At 45.3% G+C, this 22,708-nt stretch overlaps 7 protein-coding genes across 7 annotated transcripts; 4 read left to right on the top strand and 3 right to left on the bottom strand.

Moving 5' to 3' along the window:
* Positions 1 to 328: 328 nt before the first annotated feature.
* On the top strand, positions 329 to 2,342 carry PAAG_11061 (hypothetical protein; the record flags this gene model as incomplete). The annotated part of the gene is made up of 2 exons (XM_015846771.1): positions 329 to 580; positions 636 to 2,342. The coding sequence occupies 2 exons, from the start codon at positions 329 to 331 to the stop codon at positions 2,340 to 2,342; spliced, it is 1,959 nt and encodes a 652-aa protein (XP_015703575.1).
* Positions 2,343 to 2,915: 573 nt separating this feature from the next.
* PAAG_11060 (hypothetical protein) lies at positions 2,916 to 6,750 on the top strand (the record flags this gene model as incomplete). The annotated part of the gene is made up of 7 exons (XM_015846770.1): positions 2,916 to 3,494; positions 3,569 to 4,418; positions 4,476 to 5,480; positions 5,533 to 5,896; positions 5,950 to 6,115; positions 6,191 to 6,417; positions 6,513 to 6,750. The coding sequence occupies 7 exons, from the start codon at positions 2,916 to 2,918 to the stop codon at positions 6,748 to 6,750; spliced, it is 3,429 nt and encodes a 1,142-aa protein (XP_015703574.1).
* Positions 6,751 to 8,327: 1,577 nt separating this feature from the next.
* Positions 8,328 to 9,122, bottom strand: PAAG_00164 (hypothetical protein; the record flags this gene model as incomplete). Its single annotated transcript, XM_002797579.1, has 1 exon — positions 8,328 to 9,122. One exon carries the CDS (start codon positions 9,120 to 9,122, stop codon positions 8,328 to 8,330), a length of 795 nt encoding a protein of 264 aa, XP_002797625.1.
* A 1,867-nt stretch (positions 9,123 to 10,989) lies between these two features.
* PAAG_00163 (laccase-3) lies at positions 10,990 to 13,004 on the bottom strand (the record flags this gene model as incomplete). The annotated part of the gene is made up of 7 exons (XM_002797578.2): positions 10,990 to 11,151; positions 11,240 to 11,479; positions 11,594 to 12,030; positions 12,098 to 12,462; positions 12,526 to 12,632; positions 12,673 to 12,746; positions 12,932 to 13,004. The coding sequence occupies 7 exons, from the start codon at positions 13,002 to 13,004 to the stop codon at positions 10,990 to 10,992; spliced, it is 1,458 nt and encodes a 485-aa protein (XP_002797624.2).
* A 2,008-nt stretch (positions 13,005 to 15,012) lies between these two features.
* Positions 15,013 to 15,390, top strand: PAAG_11059 (hypothetical protein; the record flags this gene model as incomplete). Its single annotated transcript, XM_015846769.1, has 1 exon — positions 15,013 to 15,390. One exon carries the CDS (start codon positions 15,013 to 15,015, stop codon positions 15,388 to 15,390), a length of 378 nt encoding a protein of 125 aa, XP_015703573.1.
* Positions 15,391 to 16,760: 1,370 nt separating this feature from the next.
* On the top strand, positions 16,761 to 17,674 carry PAAG_00161 (hypothetical protein; the record flags this gene model as incomplete). Its single annotated transcript, XM_015843923.1, has 2 exons — positions 16,761 to 16,941; positions 17,349 to 17,674. 2 exons carry the CDS (start codon positions 16,761 to 16,763, stop codon positions 17,672 to 17,674), a joined length of 507 nt encoding a protein of 168 aa, XP_015700258.1.
* A 1,318-nt stretch (positions 17,675 to 18,992) lies between these two features.
* PAAG_00160 (hypothetical protein) lies at positions 18,993 to 19,685 on the bottom strand (the record flags this gene model as incomplete). The annotated part of the gene is made up of 1 exon (XM_002797575.1): positions 18,993 to 19,685. The coding sequence occupies one exon, from the start codon at positions 19,683 to 19,685 to the stop codon at positions 18,993 to 18,995; it is 693 nt and encodes a 230-aa protein (XP_002797621.1).
* Between the last annotated feature and the right edge of the window lie 3,023 nt (positions 19,686 to 22,708).

Below are 22,708 nucleotides of genomic sequence, written 5' to 3'. Positions count from 1 at the left end.
GTTATCAGTGGAAAACCCCACCGTTGGATAACATGCCCTGAACGCCTTCGAGGAAATGCTAATAGCGACAACATGACACCCTCAACTAAGATATAAAATGCAATAATCGTCAAGTCATGAGCGAACGGAAAACTTCTGCCGGTGGATATGGAGATTTTTGAGAGTTGCGATTTTTTTGAGAAACTATATGAACTAACGTAACGAGATGTTTGCAATGTTTGCAATGTTTGCAGTGTTTGCTTCGGTAAACATCTCCAGAGAAACAACGATGTTGAATTCCAACCACGAACGAACGACATCTATTTGGATATATTAGCTCTCGTGGAAGATGCGCTGGTTGACGAGATGCATATGTGAATTCAAGTGTGCGACTGCCTATGGGAATTATCTTCTTCGCCGTCGAAATCTTTCCTCCGTCTCTGCTGCCGCCTCCAATAACCAGTCATGTAGCTCTAAACTACCATCCTCCGATTTTCGTCTTCGCAGCTACCAAGAGGAATGCATTCAATCTGTCCTCTCGTATTTAAAGAAGGGTCACAAGAGACTAGGTGTTTCGCTGGCAACGGGCAGTGGGAAGACAGTGAGAGACCACTTCACATATCCTTTAGCTCGTTGCTAACCGGAGCTGCACGCAGGTTGTTTTTACCCAGCTGATTGATCGCATTCCACCACGCAATAACATCGCGAAGAAAACGCTTATCATAGTCCATCGAAAAGAACTGGTCGAACAGGCAGCAAAGCATTGCATGCTGGCATATCCAGAGAAGACTATTGAGATTGAAATGGGAAACTGCCATGCAACAGGCACGGCGGAAATAACAATTGCCTCTATCCGAAGCCTCCTTTCAAAGGGGCGTATTGAAAAGTTTGACCCTGAAAGATATAAGCTTATCTTGGTGGATGAAGCGCACCACATAGTGGCCCCATCGTACAGGGAGGTGCTTGAATATTTTGGACTCAATGAAGTGTCCGAAGGGTCTCCGGCGCTTGTCGGCGTGTCGGCAACCTTCTCCCGGTTTGATGGCCTCAAACTAGGGACTGCAATTGACCATATCGTATATCATAAAGATTACATCGACATGATTGGGGAAAGGTGGCTTGCGGATGCTGTCTTCACTACAGTGAATTCCAGAGCGGACCTATCGAATGTTGCTGATGCGCCCAATGGGGATTTTCAGACAGGCCAACTTTCAGCCGCAGTTAATACTGCCACAGTAAATGATATTACCGTCCGAGCCTGGCTCTCCAGGGCGAGTGATAGGAAATCTACTCTTGTTTTTGGAGTGGACATTGACCATGTTAAGTGCCTTACGGATACATTTCGCAGATTTGGTATTGATGCAAGATATATTACTAGTCAAACCCGGAAGAATTTGAGGACCGAAGAACTGGAAGCTTTTCGGAACCAAGAATATCCGGTTTTAGTAAACTGTGGTCTGTTTACAGAGGGAACAGATATCCCTAATATTGACTGCGTCCTTCTTGCTCGGCCGACAAGATCCAAAAATCTTTTGATTCAAATGATTGGGAGGGGTTTGAGGCTACACCCAGGAAAAGAGAACTGTCATATAATTGACATGGTTGCATCTCTCAATACCGGCGTTACAACTACACCTACCTTGTTTGGTCTTCACCCAGATGAGGGACTTGATGAGACCAAGATGGAAGACATCGACAAACTCAAAGACCGCGAGGGTGGTGGCATGAATTCTAAACCGAAGTCTTTTGGGATTTCAGCAGATAAATTAATCGTTGATTTTACTCATTATGACTCTGTGCATGATTTACTCCAGGATACTTCGGGCGAAGAGCGTATTCGCTCGATAAGCAAGAATGCTTGGGTTTCAGTTAGTCCTAATCGATACGTTCTAAACGCCCCCTCTGGAAGAATCATAATTACCAAGAACGACAAAGGCTTGTATTCGGTATCTCATGTCAGAGCCCTGCCCCAGACTGCTACATCGAAAAGTCCATTCAGTCGGCCTCGAGAAATTGCGTCGTCACTTGAACTGGCGCATGCGGTCCACGCGGCTGATACCCTAGCTAGTCGGATTTTTCTACCGGTTTTTGTAGCGTTATGGCAGCCGTGGAGAAGGAAGAATGCTAGCCATGCTCAAGTTGCCTTTCTCAACAAGCATCTTCCCATGGATAGTCAGATTGAATTTGGGGAAATCACCAAAGGAGACGCGGCTGATATGATCACCAAGGTCAAACATGGGGCAAGGGGGCAGTTCAAGAAGATCATGGCCGCTAAACGTCGATTGAGTCGAGAACAATCGAAGGAATCCAGAATGGAAGAGTTGAAGAGCAGAGAAGAAGTAAAAGTTGGTCCGCTCAATTAGACGAGTTCTGACTGGCGTTATCTTTTTCGTTTATATATTTTGTGCTGATACCCATGTATGATATGTATTGTTAGATTAAACAGGCATGTAATAGTTTATTTTTACTTTTCCGGATTTTCCAGGCCCATCTATGAATGGAACAAATGTACTGCGCCTTACAGGATTCACATGTTACATTCAAGGAGGCAGGAATTTTGCTGCAAACACAAGAAAACCAGGCCATAATAGCGAAGGACGAGAGAATTGAAGGTATATTGAAAATTATATAACTATACATATATATTCCTTTGAAAAGAAGTTGTCGTTGCTGGTTACGCCGTTCAGAAGCGGAGGGACTCGATATCCGCAGTGGTCCGTGCGCAGATTACCAAATGTCTGACACTTCCGCCGTCATTAGTTCTTCATCCATCTCGACCGCTTTACCCCTTTTCTTGCTTCTCCTCCCCTCCGCGCCACTCTCCTTCCCCCCCTCTTCGCGCTCTCTTCGCGCTCTCTAGTTTATCTGTCTTTCTGCCAATTCCGTGGGTCTGTGCTCTGTTTTGATTGAGTCGCGGATGAGTGCGCGTCCTTCAAATGCAGAGGCGCCTCTCTGGCTCACCTAAGTCCCACCACCAACCTAAGATGATTGATGCTGGGCTCGCGACAAGAAATGGACCTCCTATTGATGATACTTGTCAATTCTTTGGCCCTCAGATAAATCAGCGAAGTTTATGCGGCGAAGAGGAATCCAGTCCGTTGCAGCTGACCGCTTCTGAACTTCCTGGACCTAGGGCCGGGACTCTCAAAACGACTCACTCGAGCCGCACGACTCCAGAAAAAATCACCATGCCATTTGAATCCCAAATCTTTTCGTCAACTACAGACAGCTCGATGGAGGAACAAAGGATCAGGCGATCCCGGATGCGAAGTCCGTGGTCATGTTCTCTTTTGATGTTGTCGTTAACAGTTCTCAGCGCTGTCGCATTTTTTGGGATTGTCCACTCCTACATGACCCGCCAGATTGACCCGCAAGGGTGCAAGACACCGCGAATGATGCCGACGTATATTAAGCTTATTGGATTCGATACTGAACATACTCGTTTTGCAAGCAAATACGGTCTCTACCTTTATCGGGAGCGCACCGTCGATGAGTACACTGAACAGGATATTGGGGTATGGAGATATTAGTTTTAGCAATCCTGAACCGAGATATTTTGGAAATCAATCGATGCTAACGACTGGAGTAGCTTAGGGGTGTGCCAGTATTATTCCTACCCGGAAACGCTGGTAGCTACAGACAAGGGCGGTCTCTAGCTTCGGAAGCCTCTTTATATTTCCGAGATGTGATAAAACATGACCAGGAAAAATTAAATGCGGGAACCCGAAGCTTGGATTTCTTTATGGCTGATTTCAACGAGGATATGGCGGCTTTTCATGGACAAACGTTACTTGATCAGGCTGAATACGTGAACGAAGCCCTAGCTTATATACTCTCTCTTTATCACGACCCCAAACGCCCTGGAAGAGACCAAAACCTCCCGGACCCTAGCTCTGTGATCCTCATTGGCCATTCAATGGGTGGAATAGTGGCTCGTACGGTACTTACAATGTCGAATTACCAGGCGAATTCGGTAAACACAATCATCACAATGTCGACCCCCCATGCGCGACCTCCGGTATCGTTCGACGCAGATGTAGTTCGCACCTACAAGCAGATAAATGGCTATTGGCGTGAAGCATATTCTCAGAAATGGGCAAACAATAATCCACTGTGGCATGTAACTCTCATCTCTATCGCTGGAGGTGGTGGGGATTCAATTGTTCCTTCCGACTATACAAGCCTGTCATCTCTTGTTCCAGCAACCCACGGATTTACCGTATTTACATCAACTATCCCCAATGTTTGGACTGGGATGGATCATCTATCGATTGCTTGGTGTGACTCGTTCCGCCAGGTGATCATTCGCTCACTTTTTGATATTGTGGATGTTAGACGCTCATCCCAAACCAAACAAAGAGCCGAAAGAATGAGCGTGTTTAAGAAGTGGTATCTCACCGGAATGGAAACCATTGCCGAAAGGGCTTTACCACAGAAAGGTTAGTTTTCCGTTAATTTATGGTACTTGAATATTCTCATGCTTACTTTCCCTCCAGATCCGACCACTCTCTTGACTTTAGAAGATAATACGAATTCGATTCTTTCTCAAGGGCAGCGACTTGTTTTGCGCAATTTCGGTAAACGTAAAGCACCAGAAGCTTATCTTCTTCCAGTTCCTCCCCAAGGCGCCCCAGGAAAAAAGTTTACCCTTCTAACCGATCAAATAATCGATGCTCCTGGCGGTAATGGGAAACTGGAAGTGCTGTTTTGTAGCGTGTTTCCTTTACGAGCTGGGCATTCGGTTGCCCAACTCTCCTTAAACATGGATCTTTCCGGCGGTAGCGCAGGATCTACTCGGCTGGCTTGCAAAGGTGCTGTTGAAGACATAATCAATCTCCCTGCATCGACACGCTCATCGAAGTTCGCCTTCGATGATACTCCTCCGTTTTCATATTTACAGTACGATTTGCAGGACCTTGTGGAGCACCAATTTGTAGCAGTTGTTGACAAGGCTACCATGCCTTCTTCTGGTTGGGTTGTTGCAGAATTTTCTGACAGTTCTGATGCTGTCATCCAAACAAGGGTCGGTCTCGGTCGCCTGCTGGGTGCTGGACTTAATATTCGACTTCCCGCAGAACGACCCATGCTTACTGAGGTGAAAATACCTGCGCTGCACTCAAGCCTTTTAGCTTATAAGCTGAAGGTCGGCAAACAACCTTGTGGCGAGAGTGCAGAACTTTTCACACCTCTGCTGCGACAGTATATCTCGGAACCACACGAATCGAAATATTTTGTCAATGTCAAGGAAGCCGATATCAATTTGCATGGGGTTGCTCCATACATGCCTCCGCATCTCCTGGAAGGGAATTCTGTCTGCGGAGTTTCGTTCCAGCTGTGGTCTGACCCAAGCTGCCACGCCTCAATGGAACTTTCGTTGCATGTAGATTTCCTTGGTAGTATGGGGAAGCTCACCATGCGGTACCGCACGGTATTTGCTGCCCTCCCGCTCCTGGTGATTGCGCTCGTTCTCAAAAAGCAGTTCCAGGTATATGACACAACAGGTTTGTTCACAGTCATTTCAAACAGTTTTAATTCAAATTCTTACTTTATTAGGCGTTTTTATTCCCTTCTCAGAAGCCCTAGACCGTTGTCTTCGATTCTCATTACCAATCGTATTCCTTGTGCTGTCGTTTGTTGCAACGTCTCTAGCAACATCGAGCTCGAGGGTAGACAACAAGAAGGACTTATATGATTGGCGATCGAATGCCACTGAATCCGTCATAGATTTCACGAGAAACGATTTACTCTTGGGCTCTCAAGATATCTTTTTCTGGTTTTTGATTCCGTTATTTGGCATCATTAGCATTGGATTTTGTGTTGTGGTAAATTATGTTGTTATGGTTGTGATATATGCGCTCTCTACAATCCGTAGAGTTTTGACGACACGTCGGGGATACATAAAACACGATGACCCAAGGTAAATAAACTCATATTTGGGCATGGCATAGACGTATTACTGACTCATGTTAGACCCACTGCGATATACCCTTCGCTCTCCCCGAGGCAAAGGATTATTAACACCGCCGTTTTATTATGTTTCGTTGCAACAATTATTCCATATCAGTTCGCGTATATAGTAGCGTGCATTGTACAGCTAGCGACCTGCATACAGACATACCAGTTTGCAAATGAGACGGTAAGTCATGAATTAATCTCGTGTGCCTTTTACATCTGCAGCTCGTGATTAGCTGATTTTGATAAATGAGAGCAGAAATCGACCTCGCATTATAGTTTCTATAATTATGTCCATTCAATCTTCATTCTCATGTTGTGGATACTTCCTGTTCATGTCCTCGTGTTCGCAGTTTGGGTTCATAACCTTTCTGTCCACTGGTGGACGCCATTCCCTTCTCATCATAATGTCTTATCTATAATGCCATTTATGCTTCTTGTGGAGACCCTTACAAATGGGAATATGATACCGAGAATAACGTCAAGGTACGTTTTTCTTAGATTGTGCCCCTGGGCATTGGTGTGCTCTCTCATTCAAAGCTTTTCTCAACGCTAAACTCAACATTGTCTTTCCCTTATAGACTGCGACTTATCACATCCATCCTATTCCTTATCTTCGCCGCATATGCGGCGCTTTACGGCGTGACATATGCGTATCTCCTCCACCATATTGCGAATATAGTCACTGCGTGGCTAGTTGGCGTACATCTCAGCAACAGCGGGTTTTCGCTTCGAAATCTAAACCAAGCACTCGAGGGTTCGGGTTTTGGTGATGACGAACCCCCAAAAGTGGACGGTCACGTTAAAAAACTCCCATAGGAAGCTATTTTTTGGAACTTTCATCCTCCTTTTATCATGCTTTCTAAATGAACAGCTGGCGTTGATGGCGTCCTTGATTTTTTAAAACTTCTTTTCACCCCCGCGCACGTGTGATGGTTATCATTATTATATCTATTTGGCGTTGCAATTGTTTCTATTCTTGTGTTTTTCTATTTGTTGTACGAGGGATGATATCCCAACTAGACTCCGCATTAACATTTTTGCCTATTTTTTTTCTCCATCCCGTACGCATTTATATTCCCCAATCTTTTTCGTTTTCTTTTTGCTTGTTACTTTTAGAGGTCGCTATATATTTTATGAGTGGACATGTTGTAGAGCTGGTCGTGTTGTCAATTTCTAAACTCCGGTGGTGCAGAACGTTACCTGTTTCCTTAAATGTCTTTAATAACTCCGCCTGTTCCTGTATTTTGTGTTTTTTTTTTCATTTTCACTTCAATTCACCAACCTTTCGACCTGATACAGATACCAGCTGAAGGATAAGAGCTCCCATGGAAGGTCACACTTTGTCCAGCCGCGGGCTGGATGGTGACTACTTCCATTCATTATCCTTATCGGCATTATGCTTTTTTTCACCTGCTGGATACTTTATATTACGGCGTCCCTTTTTTATCCACACACATGACCATCTGCTCAAGAAACCAGGCGTGTTAGGGAGCGTTCATGTACAGACGAACGATAAATAAGTGGAAAGGGGTTATGAATTCAGCCTATCTGCTCCTGTGGCAACCGCTTCTGGTTTGCCCTCCACTCTATATACTTATTGTCTTGTCAAGGTAGATGAGCACCTTTGTATTTTCACATATTTCTACTCCGATGAAGGCATACACAATAGAGCGTTCGACGTCATCTCTCAATATGTGAATAGGGCTTCCTTGTTTTTCCATACTCTGGATGAGTTATAAATTTTCTACCTTTTTGAATTTTTAATGCTAGAGCTTGGAAAATATTGTTTCTGATAGAATGGCTAAGAGGTCACCACTTGAAATCTGGGGAAGCGGCTATAAATGGACTTGGAGGGAACGTTGATATGCATTCAACATCCGTTTATGCTATTCTTAGTCGATACTTATAAACTCTTCTGGCAGAACTTGGGGGGTTTGAGGTGTCAATTAGGAGTTATGACAGGGGTGGATCGAAGAGAACTAGTTAGTTATAGGGTTCGGCCCGGAGGTGGGACGGAAGAGCTCTACCCAAGAGAAAGGATCCAAATAACAAGAATAATGCGGAAAATCGGTAAAGAAGAAGATACCACAGGAGAGTTCGTTATTTTCATTATTTCTGATAGCTAGTGGGTGCAATTCCCCACGGGTTTTCCCCAATAACAAGAAAACATAGAGTAAACACAAACTAGGAAAATATAAACATGCAGAGGGGAAACATAGGTATCATGTGAAACATAGAAAACAAAGTCAAGCAGGCAGGTATTATGTGCCATATGCAATTTGTAACAAAAGAAGATAAAAGACAAATAATTGAGGGGTCGTACTTAAGAATCCATAAAGTCATAAAAACAAATGCACAGACGCCGAAATAAAAGAAGCAGAGTTAAAACATGCTTAACTCGTCAATGTCACCTTCTCATTCAACCACTTCTCCCCACCCCCTTTAATAATTTCTTCAAAAATCCATTCCCCGACATCTGCCCGCTGAATCCCAAGTCCAACAGCAGGCTCCTTTTCCGTCCCGACCTTCAGAGTCTTCCACCCCTTCCCACTGCTGATGGAATGATCACCACCCAACAGGGTCGGGCGCACGGAAACAGCACCTCTCAGAAGTCGTCCGGAGGGCGAATCGGGCCCTCCAAAGGCGAGTTGTTCCATCTTCTTCTTGTCCTCGTGTGGAACAGCGAGGAGGTGGTAGAGTGGGCGGAGCATGAAGGCCACATCATTTGGCCCGGACGAAATGCCCGTGGAAGAGACGATCACTAAAATGGGCTTTGGCTGCTGCTCAGTTGCCGTGGATGGCTGGAGGGCTTCTAGGGCGGATAGAATGGATTTTGTTGCTGATTCGCAGATGTTTGGCTGGTCGATTGTAAGGGGTTTTGTGAGTGAGGCTTGGAATTTGGGAGTTGCACCCAGCCCGCTTATTATCGTTGAGACAACCTTGCCATTGTTACTCTCTGGGGAGAGAGTGCGTTTGATAGCTTCGACGTCTCCTGCGTCGCCTTGGATGATTGTTAAGTTGGCATCAATGGTTGCTTGGTCGAGCCCTTGAGAGAGGAGAAGGGTTTGCAGTCTTGACGGGGTTCGAGCAAGGGCGCTGGCTTTGTATCTGTTCTTCAGAGCATAAGTTAAACAGGCATTGGCACAGCCGCCCGTTGCACCGAAGAAAGCAAGATTTATCAAAGACATTGCGTTTTTGAGAATGGGGTGAAAGATGAAAGATGTTTGGAATTGATATTAAGATCTCTTTGCGTATTCGCGTACTTCGAGAAACTGGTCGAACAAGAAAAGGGAGAAGAACTGTAATGGGGCATTTGGTAAATAGAGATTCTGAAGGCGGACTACAGCTGCTAGATGCGCGCGAATATCATTTCCAATGGGAATGCAACGGGTTTATATCCACCTAGGCTGCCAGCTTAGTTGCAATGCCGTTATTTGGGTTTACAACTCGGGGAGCTGGCGACAGTCGACTCCGGATACAAGCCCTGTGGCTGGGCCCTATGGATTCTGGACTATACAGACGATCACGGCACATTATTAGCACGGCCGAAACGTCTCGACAAGGCCGAACCTACTACCTAACTAATCCATGAAGGGCAGAGCGGCGGAATAATAATCTCACCGGTCGAGTGGTTTGGAGGATTCCAAGACTCCAATCCATCCAAGGTTTGAAGTTTGCCCGAGCTGGAAAAAGGGGCAGGGGAGTGAAGGGCAAACGGCAGACGGGGATTTCCAAGAGATAATCTTGAAGCCTGAAATTGGGTGGATAACTAGTCAACTATCAACACCTCCCATTGATTCCTCTGGGGAGTAGTTATATAGTTACTTGGGTATGTACCTGGGTAGCTTGTATACACTGTTGGTGAACCCTCTGGTTATTGTCTTCTGTGAAACAGAATATTTCGTGTCACTCGTTCTCGGCAAGCGCTTCGTGTGCCTGTCCAACCTTTCTAATGGACAATGTGGATATCATGGAAACGAGATTCATAAAATGAAACAAAGAATCCAGTTCAGTGGGCGTCATGTATGATATCATAGGCACATCGTGAAAGTATCGATACCCGACGCGTCGGCTGGCTCTGGACCTTTGGAGCTGCGAAACTCCATGCTTCACGGATAGCGGCAGATGCGGCTTTCCCTTATAGCCCTATGTGTGATGCATGAAGATGGTGGATTCCCAAACTTCAATGAGCTGCAGAGCAATATCCACGGCAGACACATAACTAAAAGAACTCTGTTGACTGCATGGAATTCCGGTGTGGCCAGTTGGACCCGAGATGATTAAACGGACCTTAGGACCGATTTGTGGTGAGGTTCCCTCATACTCCCATCCAGCCTGAGGGAACTGGGCTGGACTACTCCGTACTTGGGACTGAAGCCAAGGAGAAGCTCCATCCAGATGGGTTTAAATATTAATAAACTGTGCACTCCGTCGTGGAAGATCAGATCACTTGGACCAAATGGAGATTGAGACAGACCCCTGGTTCAGTTACCCTCAGTTCCAAATTAGCCTGAGAATATGGGACATTCATCGAGTGGACTAGATAGCTATGGGTAACTAATCACGCAGGACCGTTTGTGTCATTTTGATGAAGAAAACTCATCCTCGGTTGTTGGAGTGAGCGTCTCTGCGCTCATTGCATAGCAACATTCTTGCAGTTAGTTCATCGCGAAGATTGAATTAATGCCCGCAACTGTGAGAGGATGATATATGGCGGAGTTTTGCTCTGAACAGGTAATCACACAACGCAGATTAATTGGAAATAGTCCGTGTCGAAAACAATACACTCAGAGTACCTAATAATGTCATTTTTATTATTAATACCGAATCCAATAAACATGGACAGACCACCGAATCCACAGCGAACAAGGGGCGTGGGAAAACACCCTCTATCTGTTAAACCTTGCCTTTTCATAAATGGGCACTCCCTAGTCCATTTAGCGCCAGCAGGTAATATTATAACAAGAGAAAAGAACAAAAAAAAATATTATATATTATTGAAGATAGCCTTCAGTGATGATGTTTTCTGTTTTATCTTCCCCCCCCGGGGCGGCTCTAAACTCCGGAACGGTCTTGCTGAAACAACGCCCTGCTTGAGATGTAATCCCTCCATTGTCGGCAGGTAGTTTCCCACTCGGGACGGATGTTAAGCGCGGATAAAATATTTGAACCGCGTTCAAGGAATTGAACGGCGAGACCCTCGTGGGCATGCCAGGCCTACGGGAATTTCGTTAGTAAAGATAAAATTCGTGCAAAGAGCAGGACAAAACGCAGATTAACTGAAAAAAGAAAGGACCCCGCTTACAATATGACAATGCGCCAACCATGCACCAGGGTTATCTGTTGGAAATGCAATAGCTAGCCACCCGAGGTCAGGTAACATGGCGACATCCCGACGTGGTGGATTGGTGAAATTGAGTACGTTAGGTCCTGGAAAGTCCCCAACTCCAGTGCCGAGAATAGAGAAGTCGTGCCCGTGCAAATGGATGGGGTGTGGGACGTTGACGATGCTCCCGAAAGCAGCCTGGATAATCCAGTATGTCCACTATATATCAAGCCGTTAGCTATAAACTGATAGAGTAGTTTACTAACACTAGAAAGGAAAAGAAAGATAAAACGGGGGATGTGGGGATGTGGGGATGAAGCGGGGTAAACATACTACATTATGTTCCGGTAGCTCAATAAGGTTCAATTTCCTTGGGTAGCTAGTATTGCCGTCAAGGACGTATTGAAGTGTAGGATACTCCCAGTCTGTTTCAATCGGGATTCCATTTATTCTCCAGTGGACGAAATTATTCCCGGGTGAACTATATTCGCTCTCAAAGGTCACATTGAGATCTTTAACGTGTTGGATGAAATGGGCAGAGGGGACGTTGATCGGAACGAATGGAACAAGCCCTTGCTCGTCAGTACAGCTTTGCGTGTAATTGCTGGCGATTGATGTGGGCAGCGCTTTCTCGTCAGCACCTTCGTATCTAAAGATACTTCTAATCCTGCCATTCATTGCGTTTAGGCCACATCCCTGTTGAACTTCGGCTCTAAACCAGTAATTGCCGATGTCTTGATCAGCGTGAATAATCACATCGTAGCGCTGGCCTGTTGTCTCGTTAGAGGGATGGGATTGATAGGTGAGGAATTATTGAGTGGATCTATGTGAACATACCAATTCCAATAAACAACCAGTCCGCCTGGTATGGGACGATCGGAACAAAGTCGCTTGAAATCACCGTGAAAGTGTGATTGTCCAGATGGACTTTGAAGTAGTTGTCCACCGACGTATTTATCAATCGTAACCGGTACGACTTCCCCTTCTTTATTGTGTTCTGGTGGTAACTACCTCCGCCTTTTGCATTCACCATTGTCCCATTTAAAAGGCCATTTTCAGCAATGGGAGGAATGCCAATGAGTGCGTTCTGCCACGCCGTTCGGTAATACCAATCTTGAATCGGCATTGTTCCAAGGTCGATATCGTAATTGGCAGTTGCTGGACCGTCAATTATGATTGGACCCAAAACACCATCCCCGTACCTACACAACCCGATTTAAAACAATGCTATTCGACAAGTTGAATTTAGGAGGCAGGAAACTCACTGTACAGTATGATGGCTATGATACCACGATGTTCCGTACTGGGTACATTTAAATTCGTATGTTTTTGTAGCCCCGGGAGCGATAGGGCCTATGCATCGGGAGTTAGCCTGCGGTGGAACTTAAACGGTGGTCATAGGCAGTACATACATTCTGTGACCCCGTTTGTGCCATCTTGATGACTTGTATACTTCTGCCGAATTCCGTGCCAATGTATGCTTGTTCTGCACGAAGCAGGCAACGATAAGTAAAAGTTGATGTCAGTCAGGTCAACAAAAAGTTGTTAAATAGGCATTACTACCCACCCATTATTTTGTAGGCTATTTTTCACATGAATTCGAAGAGTGTCCCCCCAGTCTGCGGATAGTTAGAGATATAGCTTGTTACCAGCAGATAATGTTGAACATACTCGCCCGAATAATTGGACCAGGAAATTGTCCATTGACCGCCAAGACTAGCCTTTCGAAACCATCAGGGGCCATCGTCGTGTTGCTTATATCAAGATGATACTAATGACACCAAGGGTAAGCCATAAATCGATGCTGCATTTGACAATTGATGGGGCGTTGAACCTCCACGACTTTTCCAGTGTCTGGCCACTTGACACCGAAATTTGTGCTGATATCGAAGCCCTTACCCCAACAGGATCGCTTTGATGGGCTGTGTTTGCAATTTTTATCTCGCTTCCATCCAGGCGGGCCTTTCTCGGGGATGGGATCATAAGGGTCTGATTCAGCAACACATAATGTCGAAGCAAACAGTATCCAAAAGAAGGATATGATTATTGACAAGGATGACAATCTGTTCCTTTCCGGAATCATATCTTGGTGTAATAATAACGGCAAGCGAGGAAGAAAAGATCTAGATGAAAAACGACGTGGATAAATAAAGGAAATTTTCTAATACGCAAATAATTCCTGGGATACCAAGGGGCAAAATGTGTAAGATTTAATCCATGAGAAGCACATCAGAGAGGTTAAAACAGATAATAAATGGAGATTAAAAAGAAATAACTAAGAGGAAATGGCGTCCATAATGAACTTTTATATTATCACACGGGATTGAACTGTACAAAATAAATAAGCAGAAGAAATGACTGGGCCAAGTAAACATGGAGGGAAATTCTCATGATAGAACCAATGAGAAAAGTAGTGATTGAGTTGCACAGAATGTACGCAATCTACGAGGTCGAATAGGTGGTTCAGAAAAGGTAATGAGAAAAAAGAAGAATATCAGCCCCCGTTAGAATTGAAAGTGATTAACAGTCAAAATTCCCAGCTGGGGAAAAAGACACGAGGAGTAGAATCACACAAAGAGGGAGAAATCGTTGAGACATTGGAGCGATCAGAAATCCATATCAGGACATGTGAGACTTCTTTTGTTCGGTAGCTATACGAAGGACGACAACACACTGTGATGGGGTCGCTCGTCAAAGGCATGGCCATGCAGATGTCAAGAAATAGCATGAGCCAAAAGAGGATGGAATCGATACCACCCATGCTTGTGTCTCATAGAGGAGACAGGATGGGGTAAAAGTACTGTAACTTGAAATTTCCAAGGACAAGGAAATTTGAAATTCCTTCAAACTGGATTGCATTCCGCATTATGGGATAGTGTTCTAGCCCATGGAATGGTTCGATTGAACATCAACATCAAAACACCGTCTGGAAAGATGACATAACGGAGGTCCTTTCGTTAACTGCTGCCCCTCAATAGACAACTCAATGCCACTCGACTGAAAGGAGTAGAGTGGGACATGTACGAGGCAAGATCGCATGGAAAGTTAGACACAAAGTTCGAGTTCGACCGCCATGAAACAAGAGCTGGGTGAAAATGATCTGAATCGGTAGAAGGAATTCGTCGAGCAGACAAATCCGAAAATGCATTTCAAGCTCCAAGTGTTGCGGGGGTGGAACGGGAGTCAGGGCAACCGACCAGGACTGTTTTGGACCTCCACAAAAATCGGACAAGGAAGCGCAACAGGTAACCAGGCTGGTTGCACGTACAGCACGAAACTGGTCCCACGAGCTGAGGACGTAGGGCCCGTGTTATTCGCACGATTATTTCAAATTCATCGAAATATTTCTCCCGTATCCATGGCAACAATAAAATAACCCCAGTGGCAGAGCGGCTATCCTGTGGCACAGTCGAGATTGGCGACAAGGGGAAACGGTTAATATTTTCGGAGTAACTAAGCACAATGTCGCTAAGAGCAGCTCTTTAAAATGTTCCCGAGAACAAAACTCCTGTCCAATTTGACATCAGGCTGGCCAAGGATCATCCCGTTCAACTTATCAGATACCAGCAATGTTTGGGGATAAATCTAAGGGACATATAGCCTTTGGCATATAAACACTCTGCATGTATACCTCGTATATGAAGAATGTGTTCAAAGTCGAGGAGTTACTATCATATTGACCGTGAGGATGATGGAAAATGTTATTACTTATTGTTTTGTATCAGACTCGAACTTCCTGAATGAGCCTCAAGATGAGCCTACGTGCATCATTTGGCCGTCAGCATATGGGATTTTTTATTCAACGACTCCTCCCTAAAGCTACGCCCTTGGTGCCCTGTCTCGTAAATCCAAGACATGTTGACATTTCAGTCTGGATGATGTTTAGGAGGATTGGTTACTTAGCTGGGAATTTGGATGACTTTCATGCCGCGTACCACAGACAGCAGCAGCAGCAGCAGCAGCAGCACCACCACCACCACCACCACTTGGGCGAGACCACAGTCTCACTCTTGAGGCTGGAAAGCCTGCTGTCTCACCGACATGCTTGGCGAAAAAACCTGGTCGACAAATGCCAACATTCCTGGGAAGAAATCTGGAGAGATTCTGTTTTCCCCGAATGTTGTGAGTGAAAATGATGCGATGATGTTGGACCGTTGGGATGCAAGGGTACAGGAACTGGAACCCACCGTATTATAGTGAAGTGTCAGCGGGCTTGGCTCGGCGCAACAGGATTTCCAATCTCCAGAGTCTCTTAGGGGTGCATCAACGTCCCGTATCTGGCTCGCACACGGAGGGGAACATACATTATCGAATACTTCCCCGAACACGACGGCATGTTAGCTGGCATAATAATTTGGTCCCTGAAAACACTCGTTTAGATGGGCGATACCAATGGCACTATGAAGAAAAGAGTAGTTATCCGATTCACTCCCCAGCATTTGTTTGTTGCTGACATCCGTTCTTCTGGAAATATCTCTGTTGGACGGGCCAATTCTCCAGAAAACTACCCTCTACTTCTTCTCCATTATGTGTACTTCGACAACTCTCATTGTTACCCTGTGGGGAAATTGTCCTCAAAAGAAACCTGCTAAGCTGGTCCGTCTTTGGGACGGTGCTTGTCTGTTCGGCTGCAATAACTTTGAAAAATACTTAGCCTACGCTTCCCCCCTATTTAACCTCCGGCATTGTCTGAATTCTTCTCCCGATTCCAAATCCTATGATAGGATGGAGTTCCCGTGCCCCAACTTCTCGGGCTCCGTCCGCGAATTCGTGATGCAGATCCCTAGTTACCTAAAAAGGTTCCTTGCTACCAACCCGAGAGTCAGAGACCAAACTGGAGCCTTGGGGCAGGGCATCTCTTGTTCCTCTGGATTCCGGAGTTTGTGGGGTTCTCCCACCCCTCTCGTTCGTGAAACTCCTTGGATTTATTTGATTTTCTGGGTATTTTACCCTGCAGTTCTTCTTTTGCCATATGGACATCTCCAGGACATCTCCAACGATGTAGCACCGTTTCTAAAAGCAAAAAGTGTGGGCAATTAATTTCATAAATTGCTCCAAAGAGAATTATCGAGCACAAATTGCGAATATGTGCAAGTTTGATCAGTATGTCCTGCTTGGCTATCTCGAAACTGGCTATCAGCTCATCACCCCATTCTCGAGCGGCTTGACAACCCCGCGTTTATTTTATTGTACCATGTATCCCGAGAAAGTTTCTTCTCATCCTGTGTTGGGTCTCTTCTAATCTGAAAGTGGGACCCAGTCCGCCTGTTTTATTTGACAGGATGATGCCTGGAACGAAATCTTGCTGTTTCGCTTGCAAGGGCCCTGCGCAAACACAGATGTCTCTGCCATCTCTCAAAATATTGATATATTTGCCAAGAATGCCACTCATGTATTCCAGATCATAATCTCCCCGGATTGACGGGAAGCAGGTTCTTTTGCAAACATATCAATTCACTTTTGCTCCGTGCTTGCATCATCTGCTCTCTCAGTCAGCACCATGGGAGCTATCCTAGGGAAGAGTTGGAGGAGTTGGAGAACCGGCCACTTGAAAAGCTCGCGAAACCGAAACAGGAACAAGGCTGTTGAGATGATCTACGTGAAGGCTGGTTTGAGCCCTGAAGATGCATCATTTCTCGCTGGTTTTACTGAAGAGCAGACTAAAAAAATGTGTCCGCAAGGTATTACCAGCAATTTATCCCTCCCCTTGCAAGGCTACACGCTTACTTGTGATTTCCACAGGTTGACTGGCGACTACCTCCAGCGTTGATGAACCTTTGCGCATATATTGACTGAGCAAATATTGGAGAGTTCCCTCTGCTCGTTAGACTTGATTGAAAACTCAAATTAATCAATTGATGAAGGTAATGCCCAAAATCGAGGGCCTTATGGACGACCTGGACATGTCCAGGACCCAGTAAAACATTGCCCTTGCCATATTTTTCGTCCCATACGTTCTTTTTAGAACGTATTCACTTATATATTCAAGTAATACCGTCGTGAATCCCTAACGCCTGAGCATTCGTACAGAGGTTCCCAGCAACCAAATTCCCGCGACCATCAATATATATTGTAATACTCACACTAGGCTGGGGTATTGTCATGACTCTCACATTTTCGCTGACAAGTTCCGCTGGCGCATGCCACCTATTGTTTCTGGGCAGCTGTGCGTTATCGTCGCCTCCTCCATCCTCTCCGCCAAAGTCAGCTGAAATCGAGGATCACATCGGTCTCTGCTTCTTCGCCGTGGTCCTGGCCTGTATTGGTTTCTACCCCATTCTCCCGGCCACAAATGCGTGGACACTCAACAATCTTGCTGGCGAAAGGAAACGAAGGAAACGCTCCATTGGCATCGCATTCATGATTTCCTTGGGAAACTGCGGAGGAATTCCCGGGATCGTTCATCTTCCTTGAGAAGGAAAAGCCAACATACACAACCGGCATTTTGGTGCATGGTTTGGATTCGCTTGTGGTGGTATTGCTGTTGCCGCCTTGACACTAGAGTATAGCTCTTTACCGTGACGAACAAACGCAGGGCGAAATTATCAGGGGAAGAAATGCATGCGAAATATACTGATGAGCAACTGCAGACGATGGGCAATCGGTCGCCTCTGTTTAAGTATATTCTCTGATGGTGCGTATGGTGATCACAAGGAGTGTGTGCGAGTGCACTTTGGGACCCCATGGCTTCGGAATTTTGATTTTAACTCGGAAAGAGAACCGCTCACTCATGGGATTTCTCTTTGGTACTGTGGATGAAAGGATTGTATATACAATATGGATATCACGAATATAAACTACATGGGAAATGATGTGTCTTTGTCCGCATCTCTCTCCATTGGCTGGAGTTATTACATCTTTCAGATTGCGAAAGTCCCATGGCAACCCTTCACGTAGCTCTGTACATGGAATAGGAGTGACATGAGGCCCATCTGATACATTTATATTTTCAACGCAAAATAACGCTAAGGCCAGCAAATCATTCACAATTTGGGCAGCGACGCCTTCGAATTACATTAGCTAATTCTAATCTTCCCGTATAGAAACTAAACCCCTGGAAAACATTAATGAAAAGTACAGTACTTTGCCAAACCCTAAAGACCAATCAAAAACATACAAAAAGGGAGCACAACAAAACAGTGGAAACAAGGGGGAAATGGCAAAATTTCTCAAATACTTCGCCAACCGCCTTCCCCATATTACTTCTCGACCTTGCAATTTGACGCATATATTAGGGAACAAAAGCACCGTAATCGCACCAGCTCTAAACATTCGAGACGGTATTAAGATAACGGAACTCTCAATCGTCAAACTGGCAGCCAGAATCTATCCCTTCTTCCATTTCCGTTGACACTTAGTGTTCCACTCCTTGAATTAAAGTTATTGATCTCCTCCGTTCCTGCTTCCACCTGGGTATTAACATCGGCTGAGTGCTCCTCAGAACTATTGATTTTACAGGTCTTGAGTCTTCCCTGTTTATCCGGCTCTGATTATTGCTCCAGTCTGCGATACATCATGTCAGTCTGCCAAATGATAAATAAGTTGAATAACGCCAGGCATTGGTTTAGCTCAGGGCACTGGAAATGTTTTAATGGAATTGCGATTGCAGGTTTTTTAAGTATATCTTCAAACCGTTCAATCATAGTTCAAAACATTATACAGATCGATCGGTGATTTGAGGGGTAGAGTTAGGGAATTGGAAAGGGGGGCAGATGACGTACCAAGCATTCCTCTAATTTGCGTTGTCCGATCCTGCTGTTTGCGAACGGATATCGTCATTTCTAACGACGGTGTTACCTCCCCCAGTCTGTTTTGGTCTCCCGAACTCGTCTGTGATCACCGCAGTGGATGCCGTGCCGGCCATTGAGCCGGGAATCACAGCTGCAGAAGTAGCTGTCGGTTGTGTGTTGGCGGACACATCTGTCTGTACGACTGCATCACTCATACCTGTGGCAGCCACATCTGTGGATTTTCGAGGTTGTTGGAGGCCACCTGCAGGAGTCGTCTGTTGTGGGATAGCCTGGTCTTCATCCGTCTCCTTCTCACGTTTCAAAGCGAGTGCAACTCTTGCACGTTCTTTGATAGACGTTTGGTGGCTACGCACTCTCTTCTTTTTGGCGTCTTGAAAGTGGCGCCCTTGGCCTATGATCCCCTTGCCAAAGATTCCTTTACCTGGGCGTTTTTTAATACGTTTTTCCTGGACTGGTCGTTCGTGAACCTCGTGATGTTCAGCAAAATTTTCTTGGGCTTGGGATTCATGGGATGGAGGCCCTTGGCCATGATGTCCTTGATCATGATGTCCTTCTTCATCCTCGAGTTCGTGACACTCATTTCCTGGCTTAGAGCGGCGATTGTGTCGCCTGCGGGGAGAGCAGGCATAGCAGCCACAAAAGACGCCCCGGAGGGTATGAGCCAGAGTAGGCATGATTATAGCAAAATCGTGTAAAACTTATTTGGGTTGACTTGCGAGAAGGTAAGCGCGGGTTATGTTTAATGGGCCAAACGTCATTGGTACTTACAGTTTGACGTTTCTGTGTAGGATTCTCCCTGGAATTAACGAGACAACGAGCTTAAATAAAGAACCATCTCGATTGCAAAATGCAAGATGTATTACAAGAACAGGGGAACGGATGGCAAGTTGAAAAACGATATAAAAATCAGGCCCAGAAAACAAATATACAACAGAAAAGGAATGTAATGATGTCGACTAAAAAACGAGTTGGGAAAACAAGGGGGGTTAGATCGTACAATATCAAAACGAGTGAATTGAGCGTGTATTTAAATGAGTGACTGACCGAAGCTGATATTTTAATATACAAACATATTGCGGTGGAGAAGAGAAGAAGAGAAAAGAAAAAGGGAAAGGGAGAAAAAGAACGGGCGAGAGGCGTGTTTATTTATATTGAGGCCTGGTAATCTAGCTGAGAAGGAGCAGCACCGGCGAAGTCCCTTGCTGGGGAAGGCGCTTCTTTCTGGTGGTGTCTTGTCATTTGAAACGCCTTACCGCCAGTGATAGACATAAGGGCATATCGAGCGCAAGGGAGCCAGTCAGTGTCCTCCCAAGCCATGTCCGGATAGTTCGCATGGGCAGGGAGACATCAGCAAGCCCATGTTAACCAGGACTAGTCTCTCTCTCATCCACTGAAGATGCTGTTGGCGATTATTCTTCAACACTGTATCCTTCTCTGGTATATGCCAGGAACTCATGTATCTCTCAGAAACCGTGACCGAATTTTCGAAGGCCATATGGGGGCCCTTCAGTGGCAATCTCTATTGTCGGTAGCAGCATGCATAGGTCTTCAACCTCTTAAGATGGTGCATATAAGCTTCAGATGTAAGAGAAAAAGCATGGCGCATAAACAAGTCTCATCTTGATGATCTTGATATTACTGAGTTGAAATCCCTCCAGGTCATTCAGCACTTGTCCGCGGTCCTCTGGGACAAATCTGTGGCAGGGCATACGTAGTACTTTCAACCGTGCTGACAGTTCATTAGTAAAATGCCATGACGAGCAGCATGTGCTATTGAGAATACCCAATCTTACCGTGGAGATGATTGTTATTTAATCCAAATGTATCAAATAATATATCTCCTGAGTGATACGAGCTGCTGAATTAGTCAAAGGAATTCGGATCAAAAGGCGGATATACAACTGAAGACGACAGTCATAGCAAGAGTCCGTTTCAAGCCACAACCTTTCAGAACAGTTGTTGAACCGATGTACGCACTATAGTCACCTCAGCCAAGCTTCCGCCTGACAGTGTCCTTAGATTGACCTGTTAGTAGTTGGGCATGATTACAGCTGACAAAGGGTTGGGGAATGCGGAGTATCGTTGTCAGGTTAGAGCTTCAAAGAATTTCAATTGTGGAAACTGTTGAAATAGGGGCTCGCCTCGTGAGCATTTAACGAATACCTTGTGAACGGGTTCCAGCAATTCCCGCCCAAAGTTGTGTCCACAGATTAGTTATTTATATATAACTACTTACCATGAACCAATGTGAGACTAGACTGATTTCTTCTCGAATCTCACTCTCCATCGTTGTAATAGTTGAGGGCTGCACTGGGTTAGTTACTGGTTGCTAATCCTTTCACGAGGGTCTCATTTGGGTCGACTTCCGTTGACGCAGGCGGGTATTCTCGTCTCCGACAGAAATGCTTCCGTAAGTGACCTGTTACTAAACTATTGTTTATGTGATGCATAGATACTCGATTTGTACTCCCCGGATGGAGTGACGCTTTTCTCTCACTTCCAATCTATGGTCAACGAGCGACGTTCTCCCAGAAGGGATACATTTGAATCTGGAAACCCATGAGATTGCTGAAGTAGTCGTTGCTGTCGAACGTCTCACGAAGTGGAGCTAACAAGTTGCAGACTGACAACCACCAGACATATTCAATCCTTCAGGGCACTGGGTGACATATCAAACGCAATGTTACAATTCTTGTTTGGGCGGACACAAATCTTTCAAGTTCGTAGTGCAAATGTGAGGAATTAGTTACGGACAGATGGAAAGCGCACCATCTGATCCTCCATTTCTATGATTTCAGGGGGGGGGGGCCGAATACTTGAATAACTATCCATCACAAGAGGCACGCTCACGAATCTTAGCAAGCAATAGACGAGGACATCGGTGTGGTATAGAAAGTGGAAGTGTGAGAGGAACTCGGCTGGAAGAACATGCGGACAGGGGATAGATAGACCCTGTACACGCATGAACCAGGGTCAAACATCCGGTGTTCGATAGTTCTTCTGCAATGTTCGCCTCGTTTTCCTTGGCTGATCGAATTACATATTTCACAAGTTCCGAGAGAATTCGATATCTGAACAAGGACAATTTCCAAAAGCATCCATTCTTAGAACCACGCGGGTCCGCGGATGCAGCAGAGTGGACGTACGGGCTGCTGACACTTGGGTTTGATATGGTCCGCCACGCTTCATTATCCTTCACCGACTTTATCCATCAGTTATCATAGAATTATACAGTCAGGTGTTAATGGCGAGCTGAAAAGGTGGTACACATGTGAAAACATTGGATCTTGTCTGCGAAACAGCACTTGAAGCTGGCGGATGTGTAGTCCTGGCGTTAATACAAATAACCAACTAAAAGGTAGTTATGCATCATCCTGTGTCGTGACAACCTGTTGATTAAGAGGACCCTCTCGATTGGTAGGTGGAAGTGGAAATGGAAATGGAAATGGGGAATCCGAAATAAAAGAGCGTGGCAGCTATACAAAATTCTTCTATAATCATCTAACTTACATTTATTTATCCAATAATAGTGATTGACACTGCTTTCGGTTAACAGCCTCCAGCCATACGCAGCGAAATATACCCTCTTACCGCCGCAATGAGCATGATGATCCTGCTTTTATAGTTGTGGCTTTTTGGTCGTCCCATATTCTCGGGGCCAAAGTTCCAACCCTGTAACATCAACTGTCTGATCCAT

Source organism: Paracoccidioides lutzii (assembly GCF_000150705.2).
Source record: "Paracoccidioides lutzii Pb01 unplaced genomic scaffold supercont2.1, whole genome shotgun sequence".
NCBI classification, from domain to species: Eukaryota; Fungi; Ascomycota; class Eurotiomycetes; order Onygenales; family Ajellomycetaceae; genus Paracoccidioides; species Paracoccidioides lutzii.
Note: the sequence above shows the minus strand (reverse complement) of the source record. Positions and strands in the feature narration are given on the sequence as shown.